General features: G+C 38.1%; 1 protein-coding gene across 1 annotated transcript in view; it reads right to left on the minus strand.

The window, feature by feature from the left end:
* arhgap44a (Rho GTPase activating protein 44a) overlaps positions 1 to 15124 on the minus strand; it is a 46492-nt gene that overhangs the window by 8449 nt on the left and 22919 nt on the right. Inside the window, 15 exon segments of the mRNA XM_043234878.1 lie at positions 130 to 645; positions 2929 to 3117; positions 4123 to 4140; positions 7195 to 7378; positions 7460 to 7551; positions 8640 to 8753; positions 9489 to 9569; positions 10430 to 10511; positions 10863 to 10974; positions 12079 to 12206; positions 12332 to 12413; positions 12505 to 12573; positions 13072 to 13189; positions 13285 to 13361; positions 13919 to 14030. Of these exon segments, the coding sequence (XP_043090813.1) occupies positions 130 to 645; positions 2929 to 3117; positions 4123 to 4140; positions 7195 to 7378; positions 7460 to 7551; positions 8640 to 8753; positions 9489 to 9569; positions 10430 to 10511; positions 10863 to 10974; positions 12079 to 12206; positions 12332 to 12413; positions 12505 to 12573; positions 13072 to 13189; positions 13285 to 13361; positions 13919 to 14030 (1974 nt within the window).

Genomic DNA, 15124 nt, shown 5'->3' on the forward strand with positions numbered 1-15124 from the left:
AAACAAGATGGAAAAGTGGGAGCCAGTATGGAGTGATCTGAGGTGAGCGCTCAGACAGTGTGGGGAGCCCTGATGGCCGTCACAGTGTGTTTTGCGAAGGCGGGGTGGCCGCAGGCAGGTGGTATTTACCTAGTCAGCCTGGGGGGTCCTCTCTCGCAGGCACATGGACAGGCGGCCCACGGCGGGGGGGCGGAGGAGGGGAGGCTAGGGGTTTCGAGGGACACGTCGTGGCGGGTCAGCACGAGAGGGGTTTTAATGTAGAGGGGTGAGGCAGTGGCGTCAGGGGGAGCGGCATGCGGCGCGTCACACACGGGGCCGTGTTTGGAAAAGTGCAGGCAGCTAGGCTTGGGGTTGGAGTTGATATCGAGTGAGGAAGAGGAAGAGGAGGAGGAAGAGGACGGTGGTGGTTGGGGCTGGGGAAGGGGTGGGCCAAAGCCCACCCAGCGCAGGGGCGGAGGAGGGGAGCCGGGAGGCTGGGATTCGGGCCCGGGGGCGACGGGCCGAGCGCAGGGAGGGGGCTTGGGGTAGAAGTGGTGAGGGCCGGGATGGGAGGACGAGGAAGGGTACGGAGGGGGTGGCCGCTCCTCCACGTGGGACGAATAGACATGTGAGGAATCCGGCCGATTGGGCGACACGTCGTCTGAGCTGCAGATATTGAAAACAATAAAGAGCAAACACAGGAGAGAGAGCTCTGGTCAACTGCACACGCATGACAGCGCAACAGGAAAGTGGATGTTTAGCTCCAGCTGTGGCTCGCTAGCGTTATGCAATATTGATAATACTCTCAGGATCCTTTGGTCTGCATGTGTGTCTCAAGCTGGTATGAGCATTTAGCCAGTTTAGCGCGCGGCAATGAGCGACAGGTTTAGCAAACAGCAAGCTTAGCAAAAACAAAAAAAACAGGCGCCATCTGACTCCACTGGGAGGAGAAGCACAAAGATGCATTGAAATAAAAAAATAAATAAAACTGAAAATTACACTGAAAATGACCTTGTGTCTGCGCACTGCACCAAGGCGTGAAAAAAAAAATCTCTAAGAACGACCAAACGTCAGAGTGAGTTTGGTGAATAGCGCTGGTCTCTACGTACGACGACAACCCAGGGCAGTTAAACACAGACACAAAAACCCTTTCATGGCGTGAAAAAAGTGTCAGAGGGGGGGGAGGTAAGCCAGTCAAAACATCAGCCATTGCAAACCCTAAATACAATGACTGAACCATGGTGTGACTTTCACTTCGTTAATGTATGTTTTGCATATGGGCTTATGGGTTGATTATTAGTGAAACTGAATGAGTAGGAAGCCAAAAGCAAGAATGTCGTACGTTCATGAGACTAATCCTAACAAACTGTGACCGTTTAACCACATTAAATTATCATATAGGCCTGTGCACACTGCAAAAATAACAAGTGCATTCAAATTCGGAAGTGAGTCCTCTAAACCACCGTTTTGGGAGAACAGAATACAGGAGTAATTCCTAAAAAGGCAAATTAGAAACGCACCAAAGAAACACACTGTGTGCGCTCTGTGCTTCATGTTTCGGGAGTTTAGGACACATCTATCCTAAATTCAGTCCAAAAATATTTGTGTGCGTTTTTCGTATCCGTCATCCTAAAAATTCATTAGTCACAGAAACCTTGCATACTGTGAAATTTCGCCATCAATACAGTAACATAACTATTAAACTGTAAAGTAAAAATCTGCATTTAACATGGTTCAAAATAACCAATAACTGAGGATTTTTTAAATCTGACAATAATCAGTGTTGAGTGCTACTAGGTTAACCCTGCCTGCTTTATATTTTTGAAAATTGAAATGAAAATGTCATTAATTACTTACTCGCATGTTATTCCAAACCTGTTAAAGCTTTTGTTCATCCTCAGAACAGAGACATTTTCGATGGACACGTTTCTGTGTCCATCGCACCACTAGGATGTGCCATTTTCCTTCGAATAATGAGTAAATACGCTTAAAAAAAACACCCGTGTGGGACAGCCGGCACAGAAGAACGTAAGCAGTTTGCCTTCAGCGGATATTCTCCGAAATGGCGCTACAGTGACATAGAGAGACTCGAAATGTTGAATATAAAAAGTATTCTTGTTGCTTCGTATACGGATTGAACCACTGATGGCAGATGGAGTATTCAGACGAGGTCTTTCATACTTTTGTGGACCTTGACGGTGTTCGTCACATGGCAGTCAACGAGGCAGTCGCAAGCATCCGGTTTTGATCCAAAGCATCTCAAATTGCGTTCTGACGATAAACAAAGCTTTGACAGGTTTGGAACTAGTGAATAATGACAACATTTTCATTTTGGGGTGGGATTAACCCTTTAAGAGTCTAAAACATTAGTAAGAAATTCAGAAAGGTAATCAATTGCAACCAGCTTAACCGCTTTAATAAAGTAATTGAAACAGCTACACTGCTTTTTACATTTTAAATAGTTACATTTTCAAAGTAGCCTTCAAACGACAGTGTAACTCTTTCCTTGCATCAGCTGAAGAAAATGCATGGGCTTTTAATTACATCACAGGAACTAGATAGCGAGTTTCACGCGACTGAAGTCTGTGCGTGCAATACAGAAGAAAAAATTCAGAGGACCGACAACCGAATTTATCTGCGGTGTGTACACGGCCATACTGACTGCACTACTGTTTGTAAACCAAACGAAACAAGATTTCTCTTTATAGATAAAGGCTCAAAAAATAAAACGTTAGGTAGAACGAGGAAAGCATGAAAGAGCAGAGGAAATGATGTCATTAACATACAAATGCAGGGAAAGCAAGAGAGTTAATTGCTGAACGGAAAACAGTGAGGTCACAAGTTAGTTGATGCAACTATGAGTTCTGGTGAAATGCATATACAGTACATTGAAATGGCAATGGAAAACGTGTAGAGGATGATGGGAATCGTGTGTTGTTTTTTTTTTACCTGCCCCTGTCTCCAGGAGGGGGGGTGGGGATTGGAGATGTGGCCAGCTCACCGGGCTGCTCAGTGATCAGGGTGTCTGCCGGAGAGCCGGGCGGCTGGGCGCTGGGAGGCGTGGATGAGGCTTTGCGGGCCAGTGTGGACGAACTTTTGCCCTTCACCCACGATGTGTCCATGACTCTGACACCCACGCTGCCCACATAAGACCCACAAACCATCAAACACAACCACTGAAGGAAACCACAACAACTAGGTGTACTTTACAGAAACTTTAACCCTTGGGTGATTGTCTTTAACTCATAATTACACATAATTCCATTCGACCGCTCTCTACATCTCAAGTGTGCTTCTTTTGTTTACGATGTAATATTAAATTTCTAAAAGACTGACAAAAGTTGCCAAGGTCATTTAAAAGAGAGGCTTATTAGGATTATGTTATTACAGAAATACTACATTTCCCTTACAGAAATAAAGGTTTTTGTCATTTAATGATTTACATCAAAACACTTCATAGTAACTTGCGTAATTACAATTAATATTAATTACTGTAATTGTTACAAGATATAATTAGAGAACAGTATAATGATTTTGATTCAAATTACAGTTTAGGATTGGTAAGTTTTTATTAAAGAAGAATCTTATGGTCACCGAGACCATGCTATTTGATCAAAATTAAATTACAAACAGTAAATTAGTGAAACATTACTAGAATGTAAAATAACAAAAATTTCTAATTTATTCCTGTGATTCAAAGCTGTATTTTTATCATCATTACTCCAATCTTTAGTATCACATGATCTTTCATAAATCAATCTAATAACTGATTTGCAGATTTATTACTACTACCAATGTTGAAAAAAGTCTGATTTATATTTATGTAATATTATTTTTGTAATAATAAAATATATAATGGTTTTGTAATATTACAGTGTTTTTGTGAAATAAAAATCTTTGTAATTTTTTGAAAATGTTTTATAATTAAAACTATGCATTTTATTATTAATTAAATATTTAAGTGTTCTTTAATAGTCACTTTTGATCTACTCAATGCGCTCTTGCTTAATGTATCAAATAAACAACCTTCACAAGAAACAAGAAATATATTTGAACATACATGCACGTTTTAGCAATACAGAAATGAAATGATTGTTAATTATGTTATTAAATCCACGGTATAACAGAAAAGGTGAACGGTACCTTTGAATTTTCCTAATGCTGCATTGAGTGTGGATAAAACAATGAGTTTAGAGAAAACACAGTGAGTTCACATTTAACAGTATTGTCAGTAGAGTACGCAAAAGCAAATGACACACGGACAGGGGAGGACAGCTAAATGAGGACTGTGTAGCGTGCAGTGGGGGACATATGTAGTTTGACAGTGTTTGGGGCGATCAGGGCCGTCCAGAGGTGAGAACATGTCAGCCCAAATGAGCAGCTGGCACTCTTGCCTGCTGCGACACCATTAAGCCTCATTTACTCTAATTGCTTTTACCCCGAGAGCTGTGGACATAAACAATCAGACACTTAGCCTCCCCTCTAACAAAACACATCAGTCCTACGATACAGTGAATCAGAGCCTAACTGTTGAGTAATCTGTAAAACTCGAAAAGACACCGGACTGCAGGGACGCTTTAACATGAGGGAAAAACATTAGAAATGACGTTTAAGATTAAAATACGAATGCCTAAAAGATAAAACTTTCGAGGAGAAAGTTTGTAAAATGTCATAAAAATTGTATGTTAAAAATGATATTATATGCATAATTCTTATTATAGTCTTATATGATAGTTTCGCCACGTGATAAAGTAACTAAGAATTGTGACACATGAAGTTCACATAGTTTTTTTGTTTATATCTTATAATAAAAAATGTAAAAAAAGAGACTTTTCAGTTCTGATTTTAAATCCCACAGACTTTTTTCTTCTAAATTTTGACTTTACCTTTTAATTTTTTTGCTAAAATAAAACTAATTTCAACTTTCGGCTAACATCATAGTTTTTCCTTACAATTCTGACTGCCTGTCTCACAATTTTGACTTTATATTTCACAATTCGAACTCAAAATTCGCCGACGCAGTTGCGAGAGACAGAATTGTGATACATAAGCTCAGAAACAAAAACTAAAATGCGATAAAAAAAAATCCACCTGTAGTGGAAACGAGCGTCCATATTTTTCTGACTTCATGACTTTTCTCTGCCATGTAGCCAAAATAAACCGCCAAATATTATATAAAGAAGTAAACTAATTACTTAATATCCCTGATATTACTTGAAATACATGAATACATAATATTTTAGCAGTTAGATTAGATTTTTTTTTAACAGTGTAGGAAATAAACGTCTAAAAGTAGTGTGAACGCGTTCCCTCCAGTTATAATGGCTGCTGTTCCCCTCCCATGAATCGTTCCATTAAAGCACTTGCGAAAACGATTCCTCACAGCCTTGTATTTAGTATGTGCTAAACTGGCAGCAACGGTTGCCAAATATTTGCCAGAATGCAATACTTGTCGTAAGCTGGTCTGGAGCGGGACTCTATCTAACAGAAGTCTGGATCGCCTCCTCCGTATGCGGTATTTTTCCACCTGCCGGAGCATTGCAGGTGGCATGAGTCAGAGCCTGGCACATCTGCCACGTGTCTCTGGCGATAACGGCAGAATCCAGCCCCCTCAGTGAATGATAAGCGAGCCGCGGCCCTCCTTCAACACTCCATCCACGTTGCCATAGAGACCGTGGCAGCCCATCAGCCCGAGACCAGCTCTATTCAAATGAGGGCAGGTTGTGGGAGTCACTGAGATGTTCCTGGAGCTCAACTCCAATTGAGAACAAACGACACTGAAAGGTTACCGGATAACGACGTGACTGACGTCCCGGTCTAAGCGAATTAGCCGCTGAACACGTTTGCTATCCGCCACTGTCTCCTCCGCCACTGCTAATTGGTTTAAGAGGCGCCATCAAACCTTGTCAGTAATCGGCTGTTACTGCAATGATGTTTAATGTAAAATCTGTCACCTTCTCACGCTGATCCAAACCCACGTGACTTTCTTTCTTTCATGGAACATAATATACTGCCCCGGCGAAAAATAAATACTTGAAATATATTTATTTCGAGCTATGTATACTACAGATACATTCACAGTAAATGTTCCACTCACGAGCGAGTCTTCCGATGCATTAAGACACTTTCGGTCACCCTCATTATTTAAAAAAAAAAAGAAATAATAATTCACTGCACAATCTTGGAGCGAAAATGTAATTTGTGATAAAATTCGCAATTTTTTTTTTTTTTTAAACTTCAGACTTGTTTAAAAGGGTTGCACAATTGGGTCAAAACTGTTGAGATTACATATTAGTATGACAAAAATTTAATACAATTTTTTTTCTTTATACATGTACATGCGATATTGGTTTTATTCTTAAATAAAATATTAAAATAAGAAACATTATTATTTTTATATAACAATATATATTAAAATTTTACTGTAAAAATATAATTAAATAAAATAATCATCACACACACATATTGGTATTACTCTTAAATAAAATAAGAAAATAAGAAAAAATATTATAATATTTTGCTGTAAAAATAAAATTAAATAATCATTACGCACATATTTTATTTAATTCAAGTTTACTTTTTTACATATTGGTATTATTCTTAGATAAAAGTATTAAAATAAAAAATTATTATAATAATTTACTTTTAAAAATTTAATCAAATAATTTAAAAGTAATACACATTTAAAGTACTCCTAATATTTATGTCTTTCTCCATTTCTTAATTTTTTGAGTATTTTATTTTAGCAAAAAAGCATCAAAGTGACAAAGTGCTTCCCTTTACATGTTAAGGAAGATGGTTGACGCATGTTTTGTTCCCAAATGTACATTTTAAGCGACTCAAACTGCATTTACTGTGAACCAAGCTGCTTTGAGAAACTGAAAACAATGGATCATGAGCAGCTCATGTGTAAATAAACACACTGCTGCGCTTTACTCTCAAACCCACATTTATGTACTGAAACAATTTCCAGTCTCTTTGATTTGATATTCACACTATGCCACATTGCGAGGATTGCCTTCAAATAACATCTGTTTCATGGTAAAGAGAAAGTCGTACAGGTCTAGTACGAATGAGTAAAGGACAACATTTCTGGGTGAACCGTCCCTTTAAGATTAGGGACGGTATGAGAAGCTAAAGGAAGAGTGTGGGAGGGAAAAGGAAGAGAGGAGAGATGGAGGAGGCAGACAGAGCCGAGAGTGCAGAACAACCTACCCGTCCTTCTTGTAGAATTCCAGCATCATGTTGTCAGTAGCAACGCTGAGTGGGCGGCGGCTCTGGTCGTGCTGCTGCTTGCGCTCTGATTGGTCCATATCGGGCGAGGGCATGGAGCTGTAGTTGGAGTTGTGGTTGGTGTGGACCGGGCTGCCGTAACTGCCTGTCAGGTTGAACTCGATATCTAAGAATAGCAAAGACAAATGAGTCCAAATCTCACAGGAGAAGACGATCGCGTGTGTGTGAATATGTTTTTCTATCGAACCTCCAGGGAAGAACCAGTCCGCATGCTGGATGATCGGCTCGATGATGCCCACGATTTGCAGGGACATGGTGGTCATCATCTCTGTCATGTTCCTGGAAAAGGTCAATGACCCATTTGATTTACACATTGCAGCTGTCAAAATATATCTTTAATTATATATCAAAAATAGCATATCAAATCATATACTGCTACTTTAAGGTAGTTTTAGATATACCTAAAAATTCATTTACGTCCATTCAAAAGTGATGAACTTTTTCTTATGTGCAACACAAAAGATTACATTTTAAACAATACTCATGTAGTTCTTCTCCATATTATTATTATCTATTTATTTTTTACAGTTACCATATCTGTAGAGCTTCAAAAACATGAAATATCAGTCAGTTTCACACTATGAATTGTTGTAGTATGTATTTTTTTTTAAAAATTTGTATTATTTATATATTATTGCAGTAGTCAATATTACTTTAAATTAGCTTTTATTTGTACATTTTTAGATTTAATTTAGCGTAAAAAAAAATCATGTGCTTTGCTATTTTCTTTCTTGGTGAATTTTAGTCTTTTTTTGGTCTCTGTTTTAGCAATTTTACCACTTTGTGAATGTCTATTATTGTCACATTCAAGTTTTGCTGAGCAATTATTAATCGGAATAATTATATTATTAATGTTTGTTTTATAATATATAATGTTTTTGTGCACTTAATATACGTGTGCGTATTCATTATGTATATATAAAAATATACACATGCATGTGTATATTTAACAAAAAAATTATGTTTTTTTATTAAATATATTTCTATATAAAATAAATGATATAAATATATACATGTACACATTTTCTAAATACATGCTGTATGTGTGTGTCTTTATATATACATAATAAATACGCACAGTATACACACAAATATTATGATAAAAAAAAAAGTTTATTTTGAATGTGATTAATCACAAGTAATCCTTGCCCAGCGCTAGTTATATTGTATTTTAATTAATAATTATTTAAGTAGCTTTAGTTTACATTAACAACACTGTGCTCCACAGAAGAAAAATAAAGTCATATGTGCAGCATGTAATAATGAATTTTCCTTTTTTCAGTGAACCGTCCCTTTAAATAGCTTTGTGAATTTGCTGCCCCCCACATGAACGTAAGAAATAATCCAAATGGAAGACATGCACTCACCCTTCTGAATGTGTCCACAGCAGGTTGGGTCCAAGGACTATTGCAATATTACCTGGCGTCATTTTATTAGAGTCTTGATGCTCCGTGAGTTTGGCTAAGAACTTGATTAAATATCTGTTTCGGAAGAAAAAAAATACCTCAGTTACAATCTCAGAGTTTAGCACTGCCCTGGCATTCGCTCTCATATTTGCTATTCTTGTCACTGTGTGTTATCAATATTTCAGTAGGTCTGACAGAAGGCAGGTGCGGTCAAACATTCAGGACCCACGGCGTATATCTGGAAACCATGGTTAGAAGTAAATGTGAAAAAATGTCATTGCTGAATAGCATATAAAATGCATAATGCAGGCATCCTCGTTTTCTTAAACGGAAGCTTTGTTTGATTTTAATCCTGGATTAATGATGCATTATTTATTTGTGTTGCTCTTAGTCTCCGGTCCAAATCAGTCAGGGCGAAAACGAAAGGCTGAATTTATCTTTCCACCACAACCTGCCTCCCAAGACCCGGTATCCCCAAATCTTAGTCTTTTCCCCTTTAGGTGCCACACTTGGACCTCTGCTGAATCTTATCTTTGCCAGAGACAGCGTCTGTATAGTTGGCACACTAAACAGGTTGGACTGAAGGACATTTCCCGAACTCTCGAAATATTCTCTGTAGAACTGATGAACTCTGATTATTTCAGAAGCGTGCCCACTTCCTGTCAGCGAAGGAGCTGCTGCATCGCTCAGGATGTGACAGAGATTTGACACTCTTCTCTTCTAATGAGCTTTTGCATTCATGACTCATTCAAAGACAAAGGCCTTGTCAGAAATGACAAACAATAAGCAAATAACGAGCACACCACACACCTGAAGTTGTTCAGATTGTCTGCTGGTAGTTTCTCACATGTACACAAAAGGGCTTGGAGTCTTTTATCCATATCTTGAATACTAGAGAAAAGACACAAGGAGAGACGCATTATTGAGCAATATACAGAAAATTAATCAACTTGATCTTTTTTCCCATTAAAAAAACACAGAAGATAAGCATTAGCCACTCCATTTGTGTTAAGTTCGCTTACATAAAATTCAGTATAAAAACTATTAAACTAGTGCTTTACTGAGTGTAAAACTATAAAGTATATATACTATAATGCATTATTAGTAGTATATTTACTTCACAAAGAATAGCTTACTTGAAAAATATACTTTTACGACATATGCCTTTATGAAAATTAACCACTAACACAAATATGTTTAATATAGTTAAACCATGGTAACCACAAATTACAAAAACAATTCAGTTTTGCTACATAGTTTAACCGTGGTATTTGTAAAAAAAAAACTGGCTGAACGAAAGGTAAATGGTTTTTGTAAAGGTGATTCCAATTGAGTTTAGCATTAGCCCATGTTGCTAAGCTATCAGAATCTGGACAAACACGAATATCAGGATAGGATATTGTAATTAATTTATCTGTAAAGCATACAGGATATTGTGAGAAGGCGTCTCAGAAGGCAGCATACTGTAAACTGTTGGTCTTAAATGCTGTCTACCTTATTTTTCCCATCTACAGCTGGTTTAGTTTTAGAGAGGATTTGATCTAACCAGCTAAAACCAGCTGTATACCCACTGGAGAGATACATTTTAACTGTTTTTTAACGCAGGAAATGTCATACTGCACATGAGCAAACACTCTAAAAATAGATCTTCCAGATGAAAATACACTTCAAATAGACTTTGCTATGGTGGAAAAAATGGCAAATGGTACTGGGTAATGGAGTGTGCGTTGGGGTAGATCATCGATACTTACTTTGAAGCTTGAATCCATTCATCATAGAGTTCAAAGGTCATTAGAGGTTCGGGAAGTTCACGAAGATAAGACTTCAACGCTCCTGAGGGAAGCAGATAGGGAAGGAAAGAGGTCAGAGGGAAGGTGAGAGGCAGGGACACGGTGACTGAGGGAAGCACAGCACGTGTGATAGGAAGAGACTGGGGGTGTGATATTCTCTGCCTGTAATACTAAAGGGAAGCCTGACAAATAAGCTGTCAAAAGCCACAATCAGCATGTAGCGCCTGCCGGCTGTGGGGCCTACCTGACCGCTGCTAGGTCACGCTTCAGGCCCAGAGTAATGAGATCAAATTAACCTGGGAACTTAATGTCAGCTGCCGTGGGGTCTGAGACTTTTTAGCTGCGATCCACTTAAAGGACACTGCGGGGAGATCGGTGAGAGGCAGATGCTCACCCGCGATGGCATGTGGGTCGGCCGAGTACTCCTGCACATCCAGAACCCCGCAGTCCAGGGACGCCTTCAGTTTCTTCAGCTTGGAGGCCGAGGGGGCCACCCGAAATAAACCCTAAAGCGACAAGAAGAGTGAAGTTAGATCTTTTTGTGGTAATATACCAAGCCCTCTTCCCTGCGGCGCTTCTGGATTTTTTGTTTGTTGGTTTGCTTTTTGCAATAGACATGTGGTTCTTAACCTGGAGTCTGGAGCCCATAAGGTGGTCTCAGCAAACTTCCATAGGGGTCTTGAGAAAAAAAGTAACCTAAAAAGTTACTTAAAAAGTAACCTTAAAATTAATAAATGCTAATTAATAAAATTAATAAATTAATAAAAATTAATAAATGCTAATATAAGAAATATATATATAAACTAAAACATAACATACCAGTTACGATCTGAAATGATCGGTTATCGCTTTTTTACAAATCATTAGATTTGTAAAAGTAAGTAGTCACTTTAAAAGTAAAAGTAACCCTTTTAATTAGCTACGTTATTACTCATATAGTATATTAAAATAATCAAAATAATCAAGTTAAGCTAAATAAGTATACATTTAATTATAATACCATGTAATATATTATTATAATAACATTACGTAACGTAAACACATGATTTTCTTATAAAAAAATATGTATTATAATAAATTATTATAGTAACACTATATACCATAAACACACAATTTTCTTTTTAAAAAGTTGTATAATAATATAATATAATATTAACATTACGTAATATAAACACATTTAAGTTCTTAATTGTGAGCGCTTTGTTCATCTTTCATAGTTAATACAGATTTCCTGAATGACATGCAAAGGAGCCAATCATGATTATTTTATAGGCATTTAAATAAATAAATAATTCAACAAAGGCTAGCGTTCGACCATATTAAATATTAATACAATTATTTGAAAGCACATGTAGGTGGTCCGTGGATGTTCCACATGATGTTAAGACTATAAAAATTCTAGTCAATGCTACTATAATTGGACGCGATCATCAGTCAAGGTGAAATCACAGGGATCTTTCCAGATCATTTCAGCATAACATCTACGAACGGCATCTGTGACCACAGACCACAGACAATCATTTCCACACATCCTCAGTTTGTAGAAACAAACCGCGTCTTCAGGTATAAATAAGCCATGCTGTGTTAGTCCTCAGCACTCAGTCTCGCACCTCTTCCTGCATGCCACATTCGAGCAGCATGGTGACGCACGCCTCGATAGGAAACGCAATCTCTCTGCCACTGATGGCTAGATGTTCCTCCAAGGCCTTTCCATACGATGGTTTCTCTATCCAGGCCTCTGAAACACACCATAACAGACATTAAAATGCAGTCTCCAAAAAGAAGTTTCACGCACGCACTTGAAAGCCACCACTTAACCGAACTCGCATGCTCGGATGTTAAAGTGGAAGTGGAGAGTCTCACCCTGGTGAGCTTTGATCTGTGGCAGCACACTCTGCAGAATCTCCAAAGACTTCCTGTGATACTCCGCCTGTACCTCTATGAGCTACGGCAAGAGCAAAAAGAGGACGCACACATGTCGTAATCCATTCCAACCGAAATTACACACTTCACCTTTAGTGCCCAGAGGTACTTGCCGTTTGAAAGTAGTTTGCATAGTCTATTTCTTTGGCCACAAAGTTGTACATGTCCGCTGATAACTGGTCCTACAGAGAGGAAGACATGTAAGTCTACATTATCAGAAATACTTAAAAAAAGGGCAGAACATTTCAAATTGGAGATCACAAGGTATGAGCAACATAATAATTTTGCCTCGGATTTGTTTAAGTCTGCGTGACATTAAAACTGACTTTATTAATTCTGTTAGCGAACATTGCTATTTTTGTCAATCCACCAAAAAAAAAAGTTTGCCTTTTGAAAATTTGAACGTGCTTCTCCCCCTCTTTCTCTGATGACATCAGTTTGACGGCTTGGGGCGTGAGCTTAACATCCTTAACCACGCCCCTCCGACCCTCAATGTTTACTTTACTACATCCAATCAATTCGCAGTAGAAAAAACAAGCCACACCCTAGTTTTCTCATTCAAAATTCTGTTTCTTTTGGAAGTACATCACAATACAGAAGTAATAGCGTAAAATCGCAGAAGTAAAACGTTCACGCAGACTTTGATTAAATGCGGAAGAAAGAGTGAGAGGAATGGTCACCCTGCAGATTTCCATCCGATTGGCGGTCTCCTCCATTTCCTCTCTCAGGGAATCAGACTTAGCTCCGCCCTGCTGCACATTACTAGGGTGACTTGAAGATTTGGATGACTGCTGCCACCTAGAGGTCAGGAGGACCAACGACGCTGTCAGAGCACGATGTGGGCAATGTGGAAGAATCAAGGAATCGACAGTAAAATTGCTTATAGTTCGTACCGTGTCCTTGCTGAATCCATGTCCAGGACGAGTTTGGCTAAGTGTTTTCGCTGTTTCTGAATGTTTGGAATTTCCACCTAAACAGCAAATCATGTCCGTGTGAGAAGAATTAAGCAATACAATCTTCATGTACAAAAACTGTAAGCACTTGGGGATAAGTGTCAAATCTTACGAAGTCCACTGTATCTTATTTAATGTGCAAATTTTGCCGAATGCCTCTACATTATCAATATGACCAAAACTTTGCAGAAAAAAAATACCGTATATATATATATTTTTTTTTTGCACAATAAGTATTTTAATTATGTATTATTGGGATATACAGAAATACTGTTATCAGTGTTGGGGAATAACAAGTTACACGTAACAGAGCCATATAAGTATCAGCAGCTGCACCAAATTGCATATATTATTATTATTATTTTTTTTTGCTTGTTCTTGGCCTCTGAGGTGTTTTTCCTCTTCAGTTTTAAGCTCCCTACTCTTCTGTATCATGCTATATGAGCCACTGAAGCCTAACGCGATACGATACTCAATAAAAAAGAAATAGCTCATTCTTGCTATTATTTTATAAGTCACAGCAGATTAAAAAGGTGCAATATGTGTATATGTTTGACAGGAAAAACACGCTCACCTCAGCCAGCACATACAAAGGCTCCACAACATCTCTTTCGATCTGAAACTCAAAGACGAGCAGCTCTTGGGCCAGCTTCTCCTCCGTGTCACCACAGAGCTTCAGCATCTTACTGCAGACGGAGACCAGAGGTTAGTCAAAGCGGTCGACCAAACCAGGGCTGCGTCCTAATCACAAACTTCTCAGTGCGAGCAATATCCGATATATTTTGATGTTGACGTCAAAGGGTGTGTATCTCATCCAACTCTATATTTTTGGATGAAAAACAAAGCGGTTAAGCTAGCGGGGATGCAGCTACGGCCGGAAGCGATGCAAAATCTCACTGGATGGACAGGAAGAAACTAAATAACTAGCGAGCTAAACAGCGTATACTGTCTTTTTAACCAAAACCTCACACAGAGAAAAATATAATGGACAGTGACAACCAGCAAAGTAGATTTTTTTTATATCCTGTAAGTTCACTGGTGTTAAATAACTTTAACACCATTTAATCGTTTTTGGTGATGATCATTCTGGTGATTTTGTAGGATATTTCGTATTTGATGAAGACATCGTGCAGCCTGACAGAAATGAGAACAATTAAATATTAAAATAAAGCTGAAACGAAATGAATAATAGAAACCTAATACATACGAGACGAACAACGAAAGAATGTTGCAACAAACGCAGATAAAGTCATTTAAAAAATGAAAATAAAGCTAAATAGACGTATTAAAAATGCAATGGCAAAAGCATAATATTCCAAAATCGAAAATGAAAACTGAAAATATAAAAGTAAAAGTAAAAATACACACACACAACACAATCATATAAACATATATTGCAAGCTTGAATGACATGCTTGTGTTCTGTTTTTCTTGTGTAATTGTTCAATTCGTCTTTCCCGGTCTAAATGATCGATTACACAGTTTTGCCTGCCTAAAATATTACATCAGTATGAGTGAAATGAGTGAAGTGATCTGAACATATCACAGCTTTTTTGGCATCGCTCCCTCGGCTCAACCTGGAGCCATTTTTTAGTAAACACTGGCGTCCCATCTGTTACTTTCACACATTTTCCCATTTTAAATGTTTAATTTCACATTCTAATGGGGAAATACATTAATGAGGAAAAAGTAACGTTTTCGTAAAGACGTAACGTTAGTTAAGTCGTAAGTCTTGTTTTCCCAAAAAAATAATTCATGCTTAAAACAAGAAAAAACATTC

Source organism: Puntigrus tetrazona, chromosome 3, assembly GCF_018831695.1.
Source record: "Puntigrus tetrazona isolate hp1 chromosome 3, ASM1883169v1, whole genome shotgun sequence".
In the NCBI taxonomy this organism is placed as follows: Eukaryota; Metazoa; Chordata; class Actinopteri; order Cypriniformes; family Cyprinidae; genus Puntigrus; species Puntigrus tetrazona.